This window comes from Choloepus didactylus, chromosome 9, assembly GCF_015220235.1.
Source record: "Choloepus didactylus isolate mChoDid1 chromosome 9, mChoDid1.pri, whole genome shotgun sequence".
Taxonomy (NCBI): Eukaryota; Metazoa; Chordata; class Mammalia; order Pilosa; family Megalonychidae; genus Choloepus; species Choloepus didactylus.
This window is the reverse complement of record NC_051315.1, coordinates 53482659-53506642: the sequence shown is the minus strand read 5'-3', so window position 1 is coordinate 53506642 and position 23984 is coordinate 53482659. Positions and strand designations below refer to the sequence as shown.

The 23984-nt window shown below is 34.4% G+C and overlaps 1 protein-coding gene across 2 annotated transcripts in view; it reads left to right on the top strand.

Annotated features, from left to right (window-relative positions):
• The window catches only part of COBLL1 (cordon-bleu WH2 repeat protein like 1), a 155953-nt gene that overhangs the window by 89927 nt on the left and 42042 nt on the right, over positions 1-23984 (top strand). For both annotated transcript variants that reach the window (XM_037848748.1, XM_037848749.1), the window contains exons 3-5: positions 4027-4215; positions 16964-17165; positions 18839-19067. In XM_037848748.1, the coding sequence (XP_037704676.1) occupies positions 4027-4215; positions 16964-17165; positions 18839-19067 (620 nt within the window). The remainder of the gene's footprint in view (positions 1-4026; positions 4216-16963; positions 17166-18838; positions 19068-23984) is intronic.

The following is a 23984-nucleotide window of genomic DNA, read 5'->3' as shown; positions in this document are numbered from 1 at the left end:
TTTCCCACTCTTCTGTCCATACCCTGGATAGATGGAGTGCAAGCCACAAGGTTTTCACAATCACACAGTCACACTGTGCAAGCTGCATAGTTATACAGTTGTTTTCAAGAATCATGGTCACTGGGTTGCAGTTCACCAGCTTCAGGTATTTCCCTCTAGCCATTCCAACACACTAAACGCTAAAAAGTACTCACTCTTCTTGAAAACCAAGTCCACTTTGTACAAAGTTGTTCCTACTGCTTTACCTCCCTGCTTGTGGCTTGTCTTCTTGCCTCCCCAGTGAAACTCTTGCTAAGCCCTAAGGTTCTCAGTTAGCCCTTACTAATAAAACCAATGTGTATTTTTCAGTACTTGTTTAAAAAAAAAATTAAAATAGAGTCAATTAAAAGAAACAACACAAATGCTTCTGATATAAAAATTTATTTTCTTCTTTGGGGGTAAGATCTTTTTTCCTCCCTAGTTATATAATGCTTAGATACCTCTTGTTTTGTGGGAGGTATTCACTGAATTCATTCATTCAATTAGTATGCATGCCTACTATGTGGCAGGCAGTGTTCCAGAGATCATGTGCATTTACAAATATGTGTGAACATGGCAGAGAAGAGAAGTCCCTATTTCCATGGAATAATTCCCTTTTAATGGAAAGGGACATGATAAACAAGTGTGTTGGTTACTAAGCCCTAAGGTGAAAAGTGAAGCACGGAAAGAAGAGGTGACAGGAGCAGATACTGTAGACAGCTCCGCGTCAGGATTGTTCTAGGTGTGTTCAAAGAAAAGGCAGTAGTCCTAGGACTAGAGCGCAGTGAGCCTAGGAAGGAGGTGGTAGAGAGGAGGTCAGAGAGGTTGGAGGTAAGGGAAGACAGATTATGGGACCCTAGCTTTTATTCTGGATGAGCAGAGAAGCCATTGGAGTGTTGTGAGAAGGGCAGTGATCGGATTTATTGTTTAAAAGGATCACTCTGGCTGCTACATTGAGAATAGTTTATAAAGTAATAAGGGTGAGAGCAGGGAGACCAGTTAGAATCTTGAGCAGAGGTGTTTGGTGATTGAGGTTGTTGGTGGATTCTGGGTCTATTTATAATATAGAGTTGAAGAATGTGCAGATGGGTTGGAGGTGAATGTTTATGACCCAAGGCACTGAAAGAATTGTGATTTACTGAGATAGGGAAAACTTGGAGAGGAAAAGATTTGCTTCAAGGGAGCTGGGGAGAGGAATCAGGAGTTAGGCTGGAGATTCCAACTAGTCGTCTGAGTGGAGATGTCAAGAGATGTCAAGTAGGTGTTAGTTTTACAAAGCAGGAGTTGAAGGGAGAGACCTTAGCTGACTATTCAGTGTTTAAGATTTTTCTTCATATCGATTTTGCATTCTTCTTATATTTATTGTAATAGTTTTAAAATGCCTTTTTATTGCTGTTCTAAGAGGAGTCTTTCATTATACTCTCTGACTAGTTTTTGATTCTGTTTCTGTAGGCTGTTGACTTTAGCATATTAACTTTGTACCATGCCACCTTACTGAACTCTCTTATGTGTAACAGTTTTTCAGCTGAACTGATTTCTCAACTTTGACTTTTGTGTGAAATTTTACCGAACTATTCATTTCTAAGAATCACCGCCTTCTTTCATAGCTCCATTTGCTTTCCTCTGCTTGAAATATCAATTATTTCTTGTCTTTTCCTTTCAATTTCTATTAATTCTCCCAAACCCAACTTGTGTTTCCCAGCTGTGAAACATTTCCCAATCCTAGGAAAGTTACTTTCTCTTCCTGTAAGCTTCAACTGCACCATCTGCCTACCTATATTAAAGCAATCATCAAAATTTATAATTTTTTATATGTCTGTCATTCCCTTTGGAGTATAAACACTTTAGGGGTAAGAATTGGGTCTTATTCATCTTTATAGCCACACTGTTTAGGTGAATTTGCTACATAATTGTCTGTTTCAGGATAAATGTTTTGTTGAATACATGAATGTTTCATGTAAACATTTTTAAAATTCAGTTTTGTTGCTATTATAAACGAAGTCTTCTCCAAAGAGCAATATATTTCTGTAATTATACTTCTAAAATGTGAGGGCTCGTTACTTCAGTAAATTAATGTACAACATAAAAACTTTGCTTCTGTCTTTTCATGATGCTGAGTACACAAAGATTCTTGGATTTGCAGGACCTTAAATTTTGAAAATACTGAATAGTTGAATATTATGTATTTCTTACAAAGAAGCTCTTTTATTTCTGTATTTTAAAAATAATAATAGCTAATTTATTAAGCATTTCCTATGACCTAGGTATATATAAGCCCTTGGCAAGTACTAACTCATTTAATCCTTAAAACAACCCATTTTACAGCTGAGGAAACTGAGGCCCACAGAAGCCAGATACCCTTCCCAAGGTCACACAGCTGGTAAGAAATGAAGCCAGAGATCAGAGATGACCAGACTGATTCTAAGAGCATGCACTCACAATAACAATCCAGACCATGGAAGCAAGAGAAAAATTAATACCCATATTAACATCTATTGCTGTGTGACAAATTACCCTCAAACATAGTGGATTAAAACAATAAACATTGATTATCTCAGCTTCTGTGGGTAGGACTCTGGGTGAAGCTTCGCAGGGTGCCTCTGGCTCCAGGTCTCTTGTGAGGCTGCAGTGAAGTGTTGGCTGGGGCTGCATCATCTGAAGGCTCGGGTGGGGCAGGCTCCACCTCCACGTCACTCTCCTGGCAGCCTCAGCGCCTCCCCATGTAGCCTCTCCATTGGCTGCCTGAGGGTTCTTTGACATGGCACCACAGCCTTTTTATTCCTAATTGGAGAAGGGACATACCATCGTTTCTGTTGTGTTCTATCCATTGGAAGCAAATCACTACGTCCAGGCCATACTCAGAGAGGCTTGTACAAGGGCATGAATGCCAGGAGGCAGGGAGAAGCCCTTTTATTTTATTTGTTTTTTTATTTTTGCCTAGATAATGGGAAGGAGGAATTAAAATTTATATTTTCCTCAGCAGAAAGCATTAGTATTCTTTCAAAAGTAGTCTTTCATAAAGTTAAATTTTCAAAAGTTCTAATTTGCAGTCTTTTGTGAAAAAAAAAACCCAAATGTCACTAATTGTAGTTACTTTGTATTTTCATGTTTCATTTTTTAAATCCGTCAAATCACTGAATTGGCTCATTGTGAGTTTTTTTCAGGGTGTCTACCTGTTCCAATTATAAATCAGTTACGAGACTGTCCTTAAGTAAAACATATTTATTAAAATAATTATTTGTAACATTTTTCATTTATGCGGAAATATAATTAATTATATAATGAATCACAGTTCATTGTTTGTTGTTAGGGGCAGGGGGAAATAAAGCATGCTTCTTTCCTGCAGGGAGTAACGAATCTATGCAGAGAAATGAAACAGATCCCCAGGAAAAATTTAGAAAAACATGTTATATTTATGGAATTGATTGTATTTGCTATATTAATTCAAGGAAGGGAGAAACTTTGGGTGTATGTGGCAGGGGAAAGGGTGGATTCAGTTAGACCTTGAAGGATAGGTACGTTTATCTGGATGGAAAGGTAGAACATACTGCCTTGGAAACAAACAGAGTGAAAGTTACAAAAATAGGAGCTGTTACGAGGTGTGGAAGTGAAATACTGATATTCATCCTAAGACATTAAGGATTTTTATAATTTATCTCATCAAAGAAAAAGAATTATACATTTGCTTTGCTATAGCTAACAGTATTTAACTTAATGGAAGCAAATATCAAATCTGTTTATGTTGTAATATTTACTTTTATTGCCAAGTAATGTAGCCATGTTATTGAACGTTAACTGAAAAAAATGCTGTTTGGGAAAAGGAAAAAAGAATTCCCTTAATTCCTCTTATTTTAGTAAACTAACAGTTACCATTTTGGTGCATTTTTTTTTTAGATGTGTGAAAAAAATATATATAGACGTACATTTTGTGTTTTATGAAATTAGATCATATTATAAAGTTACTTTTTAAATGTGTGTTTTATTTCCAGTGTCTTGTTTTTATTTTAGGAGAAAACCCAAAGCCAAAGCACCACTTCCGCCAGTTGAGACCAAATGTGTTGATGCTTCTTCAGTTGATGATTCTGTAGAATCTTCTGCTTTCATCATGGAACAGAAAGAAAACATGATAGATAAAGACATTGAACTTTCGGTGGTTTTACCTGGGGATATTATCAAATCTACTACTGTTCATGGCAGGTATGCTGGAGCAAATAAAATATCAGGAGCTCCCTTTCTTCTGCTGCTGTTAAAACCCTATGTGCTATACCTCTTGATTTTTTCTTTGACAAAATTCATCATCACTTAGTTTAATTATGTATTATTAAAAAAACACCAAATGCTAAAAAGATATTAAAATTATTTCTACTAATGTTTTAATATCCATGCTATAAATTGCACAATGCTTATCAGGTGACTGTAGAAATGTAGAACTATTGAACTATTTCCTGTATTTTTGTTATTTAATTTTTTTTTTTTTTTAAAAAAAAACACCTTTCCCAGAGAAATGATCATCAATTATTCTGATTTTGTAAATCAAACTTACAAAGCAAAACCCTTTCCTTTTTTCCCCAAATTGTTTAAGCTGCTTCTTTGGATTTAATTGTGCAGAAGTTACTAACCATCTTAAAATGTAATCCTCTTTTTGTTTATATAAAAACATACAACTCTGCCTGTAAAAGAAGCAGGGTTTTTTTACTTCATTAACTAATTTGATTAATTTAATAAAAACGTGAATAAGTTAAATAGAAATCTATCAAACTTTAACCCACCAGTAAGTGAAGATGTGATTTAGGACCCTGACATTTTCAATACCTGCATAAAAATTGGAAAAATGGGATAAAGCTGAATGTAAATTTCCATTTCCTTCTGAAGTGGAAAGTTACATGAATTGTATACTTGGTTTCGTTCCACCTTTCAGCTTCAGCTGCCGGGTTGTTATCAGAAGTCCCATTTTAGAAATTTAAGCTGTTTTGACCTTAGTATAGTGTGTGTGTGTGTGTGTGTGTGTGTGTGTGTAACAAAAAAATGCCTAAGCTGTGCATTAGTATTGAATTCTTACAGTCTGGTTTTGTCTAGAAGAAACTCACTTAAGATAACCTTAATTTTGAGATTTATAGTCAAGATTATGTGTAACTTTTAAGTTATTGAAAGTAGCGAAAATAGAAAAGTTTGGCTTTTAGTGAATAATGCATGGTATTATGTATTAAATTCTCATTAAATTTAAGTATATTGCATTTTGCCATCATTTTGTATTGATAGTAGTTTTAGAGATCACACATTTGAACCCAATTTACAAAGTTGAGAGACCCATGACCCCCCTTGGTGGGTTCCTACCTAATACAGAGGCAGTCACTCTTCTGGGAGAGGAAGGCCAACTTGGGCCATCATTTTCAATTCTTGAAATAATGCCTTTACTCTGGTTTTAAATAGCAATGTTGGTGGTGGATGGGGTGGGTGGGTAATGAAAGCATGTCCTCTTGTTTCCCCTGAAGTAAGGAAAAATAAAAGGTCAGCATTCTTCCTAGTTGCCTACTGATGTCCACAAGTGACAATGGTTTCATCACCAGTATTCCTTAAAATTTCAGTCATCTGTTTATTTTATTTTCCTCTGTCTTTGCTCTCAGCCTTCTGTATTCTTTGGATTTTTTATTTTTTAATCTCAATGACTTGAATGCCAGAGTCATGGTTTTCCTCTCCCTACTCTGTCATCCATCATAGTTATTTTAGACCCTTCCATATACCACCCGAGCTAACTTTTCTTAACTCAGAGAATCTATGTGAGTATTCCACTTCCACTGTCTGCCAGATGGGTGGGGACTCATCACTTTAAAGCTGTCCCATTACTTAGATCTTAGGGTTCTCCCTTTGAATACAACCTTTTTTAACATTACCTATCCACTCTCTTTCTCTTAATTGAATTTGCTCTCCACCCTGATTCTTAATTCTAATTACTTTATGTCTGCTCTTTAGGTTGCTGCATTTTTCTTCATCTCTAACGTGGCTTGTGCCTTAGTCATTTTTACTATGTTTGTGCTCACAAGGACACTAGATTTCTCTCATCCTCTTGATTTTCCAACATATTTGCCTCTCCAGTTCTTAAACCTGAGTAATTTTCCATCAATCAGTTTTTTGTTCACAGGCTACCAACCATTGTTAAATTGCCCTAGTCTCCTTATCTATAAAAATATATTACAACAGATTGGTTGTTAGGATTAAATAAGATAACATAAATCACTAGGATTAAATGAAATACCATCAGGGTCTGGCATATGTTGGTTTTCTCAATTTTCTATTGGGAACTGCTATCCCTAACCCTGGGCCCACTCCATTTTACTCTCCACCCTCACGTAAATCTAACTGCAGCATTTCTCTCTGTGACACTACCTTTGATAAAAGACTGCAGGAACAGCAATTCAATACCAAAGTTAGGAAGTCCAAACTACCAAGCCTGCAGTTGGGATACCTTGTTTTCTTCTCTTCCCAAATTAAGTAGGCTTTTCCTTCACTACTCGCCTTAGTATATCTTAAGCTTCAGCACATGAATCTTTGCCCTTCTGTAGATATTCTGCTTTTTTTTCACCTTCACACTTTATGAAAGGTATTTCACCTGGAGTGCCTTACCACCCACATTTTCTCCAGTTAGCTTACATAGCTCAAATAACACTTTATATCTAAAGCCTCCCAGATCACCCAGAATCAACTGTTTGCTTTCTCTTCTAAACTCGTTTAGAACTTTATGCTGCTTAAGATTATTATGTATTATCCCATGCTGTAATGTATGTGTATGTCTTATCATCTTGAATAAACCAGAAGATCCATGAGGGTATAATTACTTTTCTTCATAGTGCTTAGCACAGTTTCTTATAATGTAGTAGATATTTAATAAATTCATTAAAGTGAATACTGTTTCCTTAAACTCTTAGAAGTAGCCAGAGGTAGCTACTTAAATGGTGTGCTTTGAAGAAGCATTTGGAATGCACCCTAGGGGCTTTCCTAGGATCTTTTGAATAGATATTTTCTCCAGGTAGAGAGCAAGGTAAGAATGTCCATAGTGGAATGCCCCAAACAAATTCTGATTGCTTTTGTAATTTTGCTTAGTACTGAAAAATATTTCTGAAATCAGAATTTATTTTTCTTAGGGTTTGATTTAGGAATGTTATTTCATCCAGAAATGACTCAATTTTTTATAGTAATGGTGTTTATGGTTAAAAGTAGTTGTGTGATTTGGGGTATCTTAGGTGTGTGATTAAGGATATCTTAAGAGAGTAATATGGGATATCTTAGGAGTGTGGCGGCGACTGCTGGCTCATTGTTTCAAAAAAACAAAAGAAAACAAAACAATGTTTAACAATAAGAACAAAAAGAAATGTTTGAATAGAGAAATATTTTCTATTTCTTAAAAAAGTTAGTTACCTAACTATAGAGACTCCATTAAAAAGATCACTGTGACTTTGTTAATATAAAATGACTTTGTTAATATAAAAGGAATAGGAAAAATTTCAACAGAATGATGTAAGAATTTGGTGGAGGACTAGGAAAGGGTAATTTTAAGTACGTTTAAGTACATAGGCTTTCTTAGGTAAATTGGAGTTCCATATACCACTAAGAAGGGTCTCTAAAATGTGATTTTTGAGACCATCTTCTCTGAATTTGTCTAAATATTCCTTATGTATTATATTTATTTTGCCAGTATTATTTACATGCCTTTACTTTGAAGAATAGTATCAATACTAGACAGACATAAATATTTAGAAAACATATGCTTCACTTAACTTTTCAGAATTCAAAACATATTTTGGGGGAAGATTTTTAGAAAGGCTCCGTCTCATACAACTCAGGCAGAGGTATGCCCAGAATGTTCCATTTGTGAGAATGTGAGTGCAGAGCTTTATCTTCAGGAGAATTCACTTGCTTATTACATTGATTTTTACCAAAGATTTAGTCAGAAGGGAACACATTAAAGTAGGACGTGGCAGCAGACTCAATGCCCAGGGAGGAACGGAAAACTTATCGTGAATTAGCCTATCACTGCCTCTTTAATGAGTGAAGGTCCCTCTCTGCCATCTTAGCTCTGTGAGCCTTTGCTTTCAGTGAGGGTGGATGCAGTGCCAAACCTGAAAGGTCTTAAGCATTTCCATGTATCCTGATGCCATGGATTACTGGAGGAAAGGAAGGAGGAATTAAAGTGTTTTTGTTTATATGTGATGTGGAGTATACTGTAGTATAGGTGTATATATATATATATCTGTGTACACACACCGGTGCACACACATGCACTGGCAAACTTTCTCACAGGGCAGCGTAGCTCTTTGCTTTACTAAAAGCAAGCATTAAAGGATACCGCTGTTAAAGACAGGCTACCTTGGGGCTGTTCTCATCAGAAAATTGTTACACTATGCATTAGTATAAGTGGTGGTGCCTACCCATACTTGGAAAAAGTTAATTTAATGAAAATGAGCTTATAGCCTAAACGTTACAGACACTACAGAAAATAAGGGAAATATATAGGTATGTTTGTGTATCACTCTAGGTCCTTGCCTGACAGTCAAGTGTCTCAATAAATATTAGTTCGTTTTTCCTTTTTTCTGTTTCTCTTGGATACACTTTAAAGTTAAGTCTTTAATTTGGGAAATTTGCTAAAAAACTGACAGTAAATTTCTTTGTCAGCCTATGGTGAGAGCATGCTATGGCTTTACCAGAACATTTTCTCTCCTACGAAAGAAGAGAAATAAAATCAATGTCATTTATAACAGAGGAGAATGTTTCTCTTTTTCATGCCCATCCCATAAATAGTAATTCGTTTTGATTTGAACAAATCCAAGAATGCCATGGATGAAAACAAAAATAAAGAATGCATAGAACTAGAAGTTAAAGTTCCAGGCCCTAAATTTGGCTCCATAACAAGCTGTAGGGTAGGTCAGCTAACTTAGGTACACTTTACATGGAGCACACCGCCACCTACTGGAAAAAGTAGACTGAAAAATGACAAGATAATACTGGACCAATGTGGTTCATTTTTGTTAAAAAAACAAAACAAAAACAGTAACACAACAGTATGAATGTTAGAAGAATTTCAAAGGCTCACTTCCTACTTAACGTTTATTGAAAGGTGTCAAATGATGAGAAATGTGTGGTAAATACATATATGTAATCAGTGATATGCTTTCAAAACATACTGCTGAAAGACAATTGCCTGGCATAAATTGTGGAGAATTCCACGAGAATGCTTACATTTGGTTGAGATACTTATTCAGCTGTAGCTGCTTTTTTTAAAAGTTGGGATTTAAACTTGTAAAGTATTTAAGTGTAACAGCACTGTTGAGTTTTTAACTGATGGAGTTGCAAAGTCCTGCAAACTAGGTTCTGGTGCTGCCCTCCACAGTACTGAGCAGGGAATCGCTGCAGTTTTTGTTGGCCAGCTGCCCTCTCAGGTGGGGAAGGGGTGGTGGACTACTGACAACTGCCCCCTTCCTCTTGTTCCTAGGAGTTCCACCCTCTTCCCTGACCTCTCTTGACATCTACATCTTATAACAATGACCCTTGTTGCTATTATTATTTTTTTTATTAGAGAAATCATGCAGAAAGTACAGAGTTCCCATGTACCGCTGCCCCCCCGCCTTCAGTTTCTCTCGTTATTAACACTTTACCTTAGTGTAATACTCTTGTTACAATTGATGAAACCATATTATTATAACTATACTATTAACTATAAGCCATAATTTGCAATAGGGTTCACTGTTGTGTTGTAATTTCAAGGGTTTTTAAAATTTATATTCTGGTAACATATATACAACCTAAAATTTGCCATTTAACCACTTGCAGATAGACAGTATAGTGTTGTTGCATTCACAATGTTGTGCTACCCTCACCACTATCCATTACCATCACCCCAGACAGAAACTCTGTACCAATTAAGCATTAACTCCCCCTTCCCTACCCCTACCCTAGCCTCTGATAAGCTGTATTCTAGTTTCTACTGCTATAAATTTGCATATACTCCTTATTTCATATCAGTGAAATAATACAATATTTATACTTTTCTGTCTGGCTTATTTCACTCAACATGATGTCTTCAAGGTTCATTCATGTTGTTGCATAAGAACTTCATTCCTTTTTATGGCTGAAAAATATTCTATTGTATCTATATACCACATTTTGTTTATTTATTTACCTGTTAATTTAAAAATTTTCATGAGTGCAATCACGGTAATTTTACATGATAGAAAGTTAGAAAATAGAGATTAAAAAAAGAAAATAGTAACATCATTATTATGCAGGCAGGCTACAAGTATTAACATCTTGAGCTATAACTTTTTATATACAAACATGCACACAAATATGTGTGTACATACCTACCTTTATATGCACTTTGCCTTTAACAATATGACATCATATTGCACATTCTCTTTTAACTTGCTTTTTTTTTTGGTTAGTGATCTCTAACTTTCATGTAAATAAAATTTTATCTCACTTTGTCCATATTCACATTACTCCAATTGCAATGAGTGGAAAAGGTGTATGTGTGTGTATTTAATATGGTATGTTTGTAGATCACAGTTTTTATAAAGGTAATCATTTATAATTAGCTCTGAATATAACATTTAAGATAAATGACCAAGTAGAGTTCAGTCTAAAGCAGTGAATTTTGAAAACAGTACTCTTATAATTTCTGTCTTTAATATTTGATATAAGAACTTTTGTCAATTTAGTTCTGATAATCTGCTCTATTTTTATCTTCAATTTTGAATTCCCTCTTACATTTTTGAATTCCCTCTTACATTTCTTAATGTTTCCTGCAGCCTAATTCAATAAGCATTCTCAACCTTGAGATTAGGTGTATTTGTTTTATGTACCTGATCCACTTAATTACATGCACACAAACAGAGAGCATTGCTTCATTTCTGAACTCATTACTGAGCAAAGGTGGATAAAAGTATCAGTAAAAATAGAGACTGTTCTGAAAATTCCCATTTGCCTCTTTATACTATCATTAAGTGTAATTGTGTTGTTGGTATGCATTTTAAAAGGATCAGTTAGAACCAGTTAAACCCAACTCCATTTAATTTTGAGGATTTATTGGATATGTAAAAAAATATTTTGTTAGATACTGGGGCCTATTTTCCTGGGACAGTCCCTGTTTGCACTTATTATCCTGGAGTAATTATTGATAGTGCCCCCCTTTTACTCTCAGGTCTCCCTTATTAGATGATAAACTAAGCACTCTTTTGGTAAGTGTTTAAACACCTCATGGCAGTTGTTGGACAACTTGCTGATCTGAAAGCTCTTTAGTGAGCCATGACCTGCATGTTTGCTACCCAACTGGATTTTTATAACACAGAAATGGAAGTCTTGTCTTATCTAGCAGCTAGCAAAATTAGGAAAAGATCACCCCTAAAATGGGCACAAATACAGAGACTGTCACCAGAGAACGCAGAAATGATTTAGTGTTGTCACCAATCTGTGAAGTAAAACTGCAGCAGATAGCTGTGTCCTCTTCCAAACCATCTGTCCCATCCTGAATCCTGACTTGTGGTACCATGAGCTAAAATGTAGCTGAAGATTCTAATGTAGCTGGTGGATTCTAATCCTAACTGCTCCCTTGACTCTGTATGTGCTCAGTATAATCTAGTCATATAACCTTTCTAACATCAATTTTTTTCATTCACAAAGTGGCAGTAGCCTTTGGGCGTGGTTTTGGGTGCAAATGAGAGAATGGATATGAAAGTAATACAAGGGATTGTAAATGATTTCTAAAAAGAAGTGGGAAACCTCATAGGAATTTCTTCATTTCAAAGAAGAGGTTTCCAAAAAATACGAATCTGTCCTCCAAGAAATCAGTGTCTTAAAAGAGAAAAAAAATAGTATTTAATATCAAGGCAAAGCCGATGCTGTTAAGTAATATAGTAAACAAAAATTTAAAGTGCTGTGGTAGTGTAGAGTGAGAAAGATACTAATTCTTATCTGAATGAGGAAGTGGCGATGAAGTTAATCCAATCCTTTCCAATTTTAATAATTTGCCTCAGGTTTCAGGCAGACTGCTCACACGTGCCCCTACCTTTCCAAGTAGGAAGATAAGCTTCCTTCCTGGGGGCATCCTGTGGCTGAGCCTGTTAGCCAACTGCTGGCAGGTGCATCAGCTCAGGGTAATTATCCCCAAACCAAAACTGTTGTCTTTGGCAGAAATGATTTGGCATCCAGATGGATAATTCTAAACCACTACATTTAAGAGATGATTTCATTTTCTGTGGGTGCAATTTGTGACTACTTATTCTGGCAGCAGCCCTTTGGAAGCAGGGCCTGCCTGAAAGTTAATGTCAGATTTTTCTAGTATTATGGTTTCTTTATAGGAGAGTTTGACAGTAATTTCCACCCTCAAAACCTCCTAGCTCAGGTCACCTCTCCCATATTTTCAGTGCTGGAAGCTGTAACTTAAATACTTCAAGCATTCAAACTAGTCTGAGGCTGTTTTGTTTTGTATGTACTCTTATGTCCACCACAAATTCCATGCAGGAGCTCCTTGGCAGTCACTGGACCTCCAAATCAAGAATGCTTGCAGGCTGATGATACCAAATTGACGTCTATAACCTGGGCCTTTCTCCTGAACCCTGACTTAAATAGCCAACTGCCTACTCCGCTTGATGTCTTATAGATATTTCAGATTTAATTTATTTCAAACCAGACTCCAACTTTTCTCCTCCAAAGCTGTTCTTCCCACAGTCTTCTCCATCTTAATAAATGGTAACAATATCCTTCCATTTGCACAATTGAAGAAATTTAGCTTTAACTCCTCTTTTTCCTACGTGGGTAAATCCATCAGCAAACCCTATCATACTCATACACAATATATCTAGAATCTGACTAGTCTATGCCACCATGACCTCCCACCTAAATTTTTGGAAAAACCTTGTGTTTCCTGGCTTCTTCCAATGTTGCTTCCTCTTCCCCCTGCCCCCAGGCTATTCTGAATACAACAGTAGAATAAAAGTTTAAAGAGATCATATCACTCCTCCTCAGCACTCTTCAATGGCTTTCTATCTCACTCCGTGAAATTGCCAAATCTTTACAAGTTCTGTAAGTCAGTACAAGTGCAAGATCAGACAGTGGTACCTCATCCCCAGAGTTTCTGATTCAGTGGTCTGGGCTGGGGCTTGAGAATTTGCATTTTGAGCAAGTTTTCAGAAGATGCTGAAGCTGCTCCTACAGGAACCACACTTTGAGAATCAGTGCACTAGAACTGCTCTGTCCAATACAGACAAGTTCACATTTAAATACATGTGACTATTTAAATTGAATTAAAATGAAATCAAATTAAAAATCCATTGCCTTCAGTCCACTAACTCAATGTATTTCAAGTGCTCAATAGCCACATGTGGTGAGTGGTTACCATATTGGACAACCCAGATATAGAACATTTCCACCATTGTATAAAGTTTCATTGGACGATGCTTTAGAATACAAGCGACATAAAGATGGAGATTTCCCTCTCTTTTCCTTCTGTTATATCCTCATGTTTAGATCTTTTAGTCTACCTGGAGCCTACTTTAAGGAATAAGGTATATTCTCAACTTTTATTTTTCTTCGGATGGCTAGTCAGCTTTCCAATACCACTTATTGAAAAAAAAAATTCCCCCCAAATTTGAAATAGCATATGCAGCATTAAATTCCCATATATATTTGTGTATATTATAGAACTTTCTAGTCTGCTGTGTTCATCTGGGAATAAGAATATTTTTAAGAAAAAACTGACTTCTGGGAGTAAGAGAATAAAATCATTAAGAGTTTCTGATTTTCAGTTGTCTTTCAAAGGGCCTTTTTATTAGAAAACATTTAGGGAGCTTTGGGTTCAAGGATCATAATATAGCTGTAGTAAGCATGTAGCCTTTTTTTTTTTTTTTGCCACAAAATCTGGTATAAATAAAGATTATAGTGTGACAAAATTGGCAAAATTGATTAAAGGAATAAGCCATTATTATGTCCTTGACCTGTTTTCTACCTAATTTGTTGTTAGAAAATTAATATGTCACATAATTTTAATAATTCATTATTACAATATATATTAAAAGAAGGGTTAAATTGTTCTTACCTTTTAACATGGAAAACATTTTTTTTTCCTTAAATGTCTTTGTGTGTACATAGGAGGACAAAATGGGGATTAATTAAACAAAACCAAGCCTTCAATAACTGTCTTTTGACTGTCGTGAATTTAGACATTTATGAAGTAATCATACATTTATGAAGTAAAAGGTGTTTGAAGTGTAAGCTTTAGTGTTTTTATATTTACTACTTGGCACATTTGTATTTAGAAAGAAAGAAAAACGTCATAATCTGCATATGTCATCAATTACTCACAGACAAGAGTGGACAGCTATCCATTTTGTTGGCAGGAAAGATTCTCTTTTTTTCCCAACTTAATTGTATTTGATAATTGCATTTTATTTACCTAGACATTACCTAATCCCTCATAACTTTATTTACTATCAGAGAAGCTACCATTTCCAAGTCTGGAATTGCTTGCATAGAATACTATATTACCAAAAAATATACTTCAGTGAGACCATTACGCTAATCTCTCTCTTGATGAAACTTGAAATATACTTTCCAAGGCCTCAATTTGGGATATCATGGACAAATTTACATATGAGCATACTATATAGCTCAATTAGAAGGATATAAAATTACTAAATATTGTGCAAGCATCTAATAAAGACACAGGGAAAGCATTTTTGAGGACTGAAACATATTCTAGAGAACACTTTTTTTTTAATAATGTAGCAACTTGTATGGGAGGAAGGGAGCAGAAAAGTGGTGAGGATACCATTAAGAAACATACCTCTTTATCCTAGAGATTGGAATGGCAGTAACTACAGAAGGTGAAAGTGAGGTAGGGGGCCTGTAGCACAGGTAGATTTGAAAGTCTATGTGAAGTGTTGTTTGACCTCAAGTCCACACAATGCCAGACAACTAACCCTTCCCCACCCCTGACGGAGATTCCTCCTCTGGATAAAAATGAACAAGAGAAGCTCTGTACCTGGGATCCCCACTTAGGAGAGTGAAGGTGAGGTGCCATATGAAAATATGTATTAAATTAAAATTGCATAGAAAATAAAGATATTAACTTACTGTTAATGTATATGAAGTTAAGAAAAGAGGTAAATCCTTTAAAGGGATTGCTTCACAGGGAGAACCTTGGGAGTAAACTTGCACTATAGCTATAGGTCAGAGCTAGACACAGACCCCGAGATGATTATGATTTACCTGCAAGTTTGAAAACTGATACCTTAGTTAGCCTAGCCTCCTCTCAGCTGGAGTGGATGAACTCTTCCTTCTGGCAACTCAATCATAACCAGTTCCTAAACACATGCCATGGAAGAGGAAGATATTAGTAGTCCCAAACTATATTATGATGGTCTCCAATTATTTTTAGTCTTATAAATCCATTGACTTTCTGCGATAATGATATTATCTGTAGGGGAGTCTTTTAGGGATGAGGCAAGTAATGAGTGACATATGTGCATAAATAAAGTATTAACTCAAATTTCATTAAAAAAAAAAATTGTATACTGAATTGTGGGATTCCTGGCCTCATTTCCCTGTCAAGTTCCTGCAAGCCAGTAGCCAGTTTCCTATCTCCATTCAAAAAACTAAAGAATTGTTTTTACTGACATTTACATTTCCCTGTTAAAAAAAAAAAACAAAAACTGACTGGCAACCTGATTAACTTTAAGTGAGGCCCACCTCACACTACATCTCCATCCATAAAAATATGATTTGCACACAGTGACTTAATGCCTTAAATATGAACTAACATCTTAGGATCGACAGGCATTTGAGGAAAGCACTGTACAAAAGATCTTCTAGCATGTTTTCCTTAAGGACTGATAATTAAGTAAGATTGAGAAACCACATAATCTCCTCTGTTGATGGTGTGAATAAAAGCACAATTCTGGGTCAACCATTGGAGTCTGTGGAAAGGGAAAAAAAATTGGGAAGTGTCCCTGAGTCTCAAGTTGGTTATGTGATTTCTTATAGAAATAGGCCCTGTATTACCGTTAGTATTTAATGCTTAATGACTATTTGAAATTATCTTACACACTTAGTTTCTTGTTTATTGTCTAGAAACAAAAGCCCATACTTTTTTTCTTTCAAGGGCCAGACAGGAAATATTTTAGGCTTTATGGGCCATTTGATCTCTGTACCTTGTAGCACAAAAGCAGCCACAGGAGATAGGGAAACAAGTGGGAGTGGCTATGTTCCAATAAAACTTTATTTACAAAGTCAGGATGTGGACCCATTTTGATCCATAGGTTGTAGTTTGCCAACCCTTGGTCTAGTCCATCTAGTATAGTGTTAGATCTGTGGGAGCAGGTATGCCTTGTCACTTATACTGTGTCTCCAAAGCCTAGAAAATATTGAATAAATACTGTTTTCATGAGTTAAGAAATTTGTACTACATTCTTCCTTATATACATTCTAAAGCCAAAAGGATTTTTTGTAGTTATTTCTGTTGTTCAATTGCTTCACTCTTATTAGAACTTTGGAACATAACCTATTCATAAGCTAAAGACTACCAGTATTCCAAATAATGCCATGAGGGGGCTTCTGCTAAACTATTTGATTATTCTTAGGTAAGGAATGGACTTTTCCTCCTCCTTACATTCATAATATGAAGATAATTTGGCAGATAAAAAATATATAGTGAATTGTTAAAGTAGGACACAACCTACTGAATTCTAGAATTCTACCCAGGACTTTGTAACTATTTTAATTTTACCTGTTAAAATATCTGGTAGTTAGATTTTTTTAACCTGTTCTCACAAATACTATCTTATAGCCTTGTTTATTCTATTGAAGGCATGAGCACTTTAAGACATGTCCTCAAAACAATAACTTTAACAACGAAATTGTTTTATTGACCTTTCTGACCACCGTTACTCTTATTTTACAGCAAACCTATGATGGACTTGTTGATATTCCTCTGTGCACAGTATCACTTAAATCCATCAAGTTACACAATTGATTTGCTGTCAGCTGAAAAGAACCCCATCAAATTTAAGCCTAACACACCAATAGGAATGTTGGAAGTAGAGAAGGTAATTTTAAAGCCAAAAATTTTGGATAAGAAAAAACCTACACCTATAATACCAGAGGTAAGAATTTCATTACAGATTTTTATATCTTACAGTTCAAATATTGTTGATATTTTAGTCATTATCTGCAGCTCGTTATAAATGAAATAAAAATGGGTTTTCCTGGTCAAATTTGCTGCAAATATGGCTATAATATTTTCCTTTCTTTAGGATGCATTTGGTTATTGATCCTTGGATTAAGTAGAATTTAGGAAATAATTCAGATTTTAGATGACCTCAAGTGATGACTGTATCAGAGACTGTATCAGACTCTATTTTAAGCTACTCTTTTGGAAAAGCATTTTATATTGAAAGGGTTTAGAATCTTTTAATGAAAGGTCATTTAAGAATTTATTAAAATATGTTTTTGGCTCCTCTACACTTAGTAAGATAGAGTTTTCATTTAATAACTTCTAAATTATTAATTTGAGATACACAATGGCATAGGAATTTTTAGCAAAATTTCTAATCCCAATGATTCTAATATCATTAGTTCTTTTTGCCATAAAATTGTTCTAGAGGCTATTGGGGTAGAAGTTTTTGGATTACAAGAAATGTTCTTTCATTTGAACAGTATCACCTGTTTTTACCTTAAAAAATACATAAAATTTTGTCTATTTAATGCTCATTCATTTACATTTGATTTGAATGATATATTTATCCACATTTTCTTCATTACATTATGAAACATTTACAAAACAGTTGACAGTTTTTTTTTCAAAATTAAAACATTTCCTTTCTACAATATGCTATTGAACATTAAGCATTAATTAGGATATTGGACTGTTTTCCAATTAGATATGTATGGTCTTTATCTAAATGGAAATAGTTTTATTTATGCTGTAGCATAGGATTATATGTGGAGTTTTAGTTTTATGAATAAATGTTTAGTTTTGAGGCTCTGCAAACTGTAGATTTCACTTTGTATGGTCATGGTTCTAAGCTTTATTTATAGACAGGATTTAATTAAATTGCATTGAAAGTATAAGATACTTAAATATTCTCAATAATGTTGAATTAGTAGTAATAGATATCTGAATAAGCACTGTTTTGATACTGCTTAATATTATATCAGAAATTGCCAAAATAATTATAATAATAATAGCTAATCATGATAGCTGATGTTCGTGGATAATTTACTAAGTGCCAGATGCTATGCTGAGCCCTTTATGTGGATTATCTCATTTGTCCTGTTTTAAATAGACAGAAACACAAATATTTTAGCTATTTAACCAAAAACACATCTTTTCATTAAGACAACCAATAAACCATTAGAAATATTAACATTCCTTGACTAAAAGATAGAATAAAACATGTATACTTCTGTCTTGTTATGTAGGTTTGCTAATTTTATAGCAAACATTTTAAGGAAAAATAAAAAATCAGTAGTATTGGTTATGAGACTTTTTTTCTTTTTTGGATTTAAATTTACTCAATATTTCACTACACAAAGGTTGTGAAATTAGTCTAGATAATTTTACTAAGCAAAGTTTGTTTTTAAGAATTTTCTTTGGATTTAGGAAGTTATAATTAATCAGAAAGGAATTTTACACCAAAGTAGAAAATGTTGTTTCTTTATTGTGTGAACATGTAATTGTAGATTATCTTACTATTTGAGATTCAAGAGAACATTGTATAATGTCTATTTCAATAAATAAATTGTGGTATAAATATGGCTTTAACCTGTGTTTCAGAAAACTGTGAGAGTAGTGATCAATTTTAAGAAAACACAGAAGACAATAGTGAGAGTTAGTCCACATGCATCACTTCAAGAACTTATCCCTATTATATGCAGCAAATGTGAGTTTGATCCATTACATACCCTGTTGTTGAAGGACTATCAATCCCAGGAGCCCCTCGACTTGACAAAATCTCTTAATGACCTCGGTCTAAGAGAATTATATGCTGTGGATGTCAGTAAAGGTAAACAAGGATTTTTGTTTTATTCATTTGATAGGATGTACATGTAATGATTGTGGTTTTTCTCATTTGACAGGATGTGCATGTACAATTATGTATGTGTTTATATATACTGTTCTCAAGTTCTTAACTGCAAGCTAACAGAGCCTGTGTATAGAAGTAAATACATGTCATTGACAATAAGAAGAGAAAACAATATATAATAAAATTCAACTTCAATTTGGTTTATGAATTTAGAATGAAAACAGTTTTTTGAGCTGTCATCTACACTTTACATTTTCCATCTATGTATGCATTTTTTTGGTGGAATTTAGCTTAATTTTTGTGGCTTTGAGAATAAAACAAAGTAAAAGTTTATGGGTTGTGAATTCTTTGTTCTACTAACCAAGTGTGAATTACTGTAGACTGACTGCAATTTTATCGTGAGTCTTAATTATCATTCAAGTTTGGAAATTTCTTGCCAAATTTTTCCTAAGGTCAGCATCCAAAATAAACTCACTTAAGAATGGAGAGTCTAATTGCAAAAATTTTCTAAATAGAAATAGTTTACAGTTTTAATCTATGGAAAAATAATTTAGTGTATTAAAATTTGGAGGTATTAGAGAATGTTGGTTTGTAGGTTATCTGATAGATAAATGCAAGCTTTTTTCTTCAAAATGAATCTGTTTTACTAGGAGAAATAAAAGTTTAGTGCAGGAGCAAGTTACACACTCTGTGCTTAGAGAATTTCAAACTTTTCTGAGTCTGTGGCTTTATGTAATCCACAGACTACTTTTTCAACTCAGTGATATTTTATAGTTGAACAAATATCATCATTACAGTCAATTTACCCTCTGTTACCCCCTCCTATCATAGCCACTTCTGTTATTGCCTTCAGTAAGTCATCTTTACAAGGTAAGACTTGTCAGTAAAAATAAATTATGACATAAAATCGCTCTATTGGGTAAATTGAAAATAAACTTCTAATTTTACCTGTTTGCCTGGCATTACTAATGCGTACATTCTGTAAGAGATTTTTAACTTAGAAAATCTTTGGTTTTATTTCCTAAAAAATAATTCATAGGTTGCCCATTGACTTCAGAATTTAATTATAATTACATTTCAGTAATTATTTAGATATTATATCCCCATAAGAATATGAGAAAACATTATTCCTAACTCTCAGACAAGAAAAAATGATTTTTCTAGCATCTTTATAAGGTACAAATGTTAATAGTTTGGTGATACCATTGAAGGATCTCAGTTGTTTCCACTGAAAATTATTCAAAAGAATAATGGTATGTTCATCATATGAAAATTTTTAAAGTGTTTGTGGATATTTGGTAATAGCATGAAAATGTTTGTGCTAAAATTAGCTTTTAAAGCATATAAATGTGTTTAATACTATATGTTAAAAAATTTTATATGAAATTTCTGAAGGGAAATACATCAAAAATTTTAATAGTGGTTACCTTTGGGTGGTAGGGCCATGAGTGATTTTTTTTTATCCTTTTCTTTGTATTACAGAATTTTATAATGGACATATATTACTTTCATAAAGGCAGGAAAGCTTTATTAAAAATTATTCAATAATAAACTCTGGAAGACTTTTTACCCCATTAAAAAAGGATAGGCTCTGATAATTGATTACTGTAATAATTACTGCCCTACTAAAAAAATGGAATAAACTGAACATGCTGAGTGTTATTGGAATCTTTTTTTTACTACTTCCAATTTTTCTGAAGTATACTGACCCTTTCAATTCCAAGAATTAGCCCACAAAAGTAAAAGTATGATTATTTATTGTTGGTGGCTGTGATGACAACCAGCCTAATCAAAAAGATTTGAAAATTCCTGTGACCTTAAAAAGTATATTATAGCTAGGAATCCTAAAATAGGCATTTAAATTCTGATGTTGCCTTAGCTGTCAAGCTAATTGGGGAAGTTGATTGTGCAAATTGTTTAATCTGTCTGTACCTCACTTTCCACTTCTATAATAATTAAGGAGTTGTTAAAAGTGGTTTCTTTGGTTCTTTTCATGACCAACATTTTGCTACATGTACTTAGTTTTTGTTTCTAATTTAGCCACTGTCTGTATTTGTAACTGTGAGCAAATTCTGTAGTCTTTTTGGCCTCTGAGGGTGTTGACAACATTGATTTCTAAGATTGCTCCCATAAAAGTATTAGTTTATTCAAAGTATTAAGTATTGTGAATAGAACCTTCTGAGACAGGAAAAGTAAAATTAAGAAAGCTTCTTTTAGTGTCAGCATCTACAAGGTCAATCCAAATGCTATAAATGCCTCTGCCCCCTTATTCCATCTGATATTATCAGAAGGCTTAGAATTTTTCATGTGCTTGTTTTTAGTCTGTTTTCCGGCAATAGGAAACTACAGTATTTGAGTTGCTTTTTCCAAGTAAGCTTAAGCTCACTGCTGTCTCAGTCTTTAACTCTGTATTCCTGTGATCACTGACATAGACCTTTAAGTGAAGACTGTGGGGGTTGACTAGGGTGGAGGATGATAGGGTGCCTGGAAATTGCTTTATTAAAAATAACATATGAAATACTCTGGTTATATTTATTGCACCATACTAGCTACTGTTCCAACCAAATTTAATTGTATACATATGTTCATTTAGTGGGGTGTTCTATCTTAAAATTAAATAATGGCATTTCTAGGGAAAAAAAAAGTAAGAGTATTATAAATCATCTTTAAATGGATACTAGTATCAGCTCTATCAATTAATGCCTGGTGTCTCTGTGCAAGTTAATTAATCTGCATGGTCTTGTAGCTCCTCAGCTGTATAATGCAGTGTTACCACTTACTTCTTTTTCTTGACACCCAGCAGGGTAAATGATACCATCCTCCAAATTAGAAAAAGGACTCAGAATGATAATTTGTTATGAAACCTACCTCACAGGGTTGTTATGAGAACTAAATTTAGCATGTGAATAAAATATTTACTATAAAGTGCTATTCACATGTTCATTACTATTAGTTGTATTGCCAAAAGATAATTGTACAGAATACATATTGCTTATTTAATATTTGAAGCACCAGATATAGGACCTTTTTTTATTAAGATTTATTCACATACCATATAATCATCCAAAGTATATAATCCATTGATCACATTACCATCATATAATTGTTCATTCATCACCCCAATTTTTTTTAACATTTTCCTTGTACCAGAAAAAGTGAAAGCAAGAATAAAAAAAAAAAAGTAAAAACAGAACACCCAAATTGTCCCCCTTCCATTCTTCCTTTAGTTTTTTTGTTTATTTGTTTGTTTGTTTTGCCCCTTTTTTTCTACTTATCCATCCATACACTGGACAAAGGGGAGCGTGATCCACATGGCTTTCCCAATCACATTGTCACCCCTCATAAGCTACTTTGTTATACAGTCGTCTTCAAGATTCATGGGTTCTGGACTACAGTTTGATAGTTTCAGGTATTTACTGCTAGCTGTTCCAATTCATTAGAACCTTAAAAGAGTTGTCTATATTGTGCATAAGAGTGCCCACCAGAGTGACCTCTTGGCTTCTTTTGGAATCTCTCAGTCACTGAAACTTACTTCATTTCATTTCACATCCCCCTTTTGGTCAAGAAGATGTTCTTCATCCCACAACACCAGGTCTAGATTCCTCTCCGGGAGTCATATTCCACGTTGCCAGGGATATTTACTCCCCTGGGTGTCAGATCCCATGTAGGGGGGAGGCAGTGATGTCACCTGCCAAGTTGGCTTAGCTAGAGAGAGAGGGCTGCATCTGAGCAACAAAGAGGCATTCAGGAGGAGATCCTTAGGCACAATTATAATCAGGCCTAGCCTCTCCTTTGCAGTAACAGTCTTCCCAACAGCAAGTCCTGTGATAGAGGGCTCAGCCCATCAAACCGCTAGTCCCCAATGTCTGTGAGCATGAGGTGGGGAAGCCCAACACCCCTGCCTTCTCCCCCAATGTATTCTCCCTTAATGTATTATTGAAACATACTGGATTAATATAATATATTTATTGGTGTTAACTAATCTTTGCTTTCCTGGAACAGCCCCTATTTTGTCATAATTTAGTATTTTAAACATCCCTTGTAAATAAAAGCATTTAGGATCATACATATACCCCTGAGTTCTGCTTTACCTGTAACCCACAAGTTTTGATATGCAGTACTTTATTTCCAATATCATTGAAATTATATCATGATTTATTACTAAACCCATTTGATTGATGATATGAATGTTTTTAATATCTATAGATCCCCACTCACTCTCTTAGTTTTTTTTTTTTTAATTTGCAATTTATTTTTTGAAGAAACTGGATTATTTGTCTCATGGAATTACCCACATTCAAGATTTTACTTTTTGCATCCTGTGCTATCACTTAACATGTTTCTCTGTACTCTCTATTTCCTGTAAATTGATTTTTAAACCCAGAGACTTGACCCAATTTGGGTGAGATATTTCTTGGCAAGAATACTTCATAGATGGTATTGTGTACTTTATTAGGAGACACACAAATGACAAATTGTCTTTTTTGATGTTAGCCGTTGATGATCATTGCCTAAATCTTAGTTAATTAGGGATTGAAAAATGGTGATAATCTATTGCAAACACTCATTTAATTATTAGTTGGGATATTTATAAAGAGCAAATGTCCCATATCAGCTATTTCATTGCCTAGTTAGAATCCATTCAGAAAAGGCAGGGTAAACATGTAATTCTTTCCCTTTATCAGTGTTTAAAATAATGGTTCGGTTCCTTAGTACTATACCAAGGTGAACAATAAAGAGCTGTTATTTTTTTATGAATTTATTTAAGATATGAATGCATATGTTAAACATATGTTACGTGTTTCAGTCTGTTATTAATACTATTAATACTATTAAAACACTGGGTTTTTCTGGTAGATGTCTAATCAAGTTTTATTCCTACTGTACACTTTGATA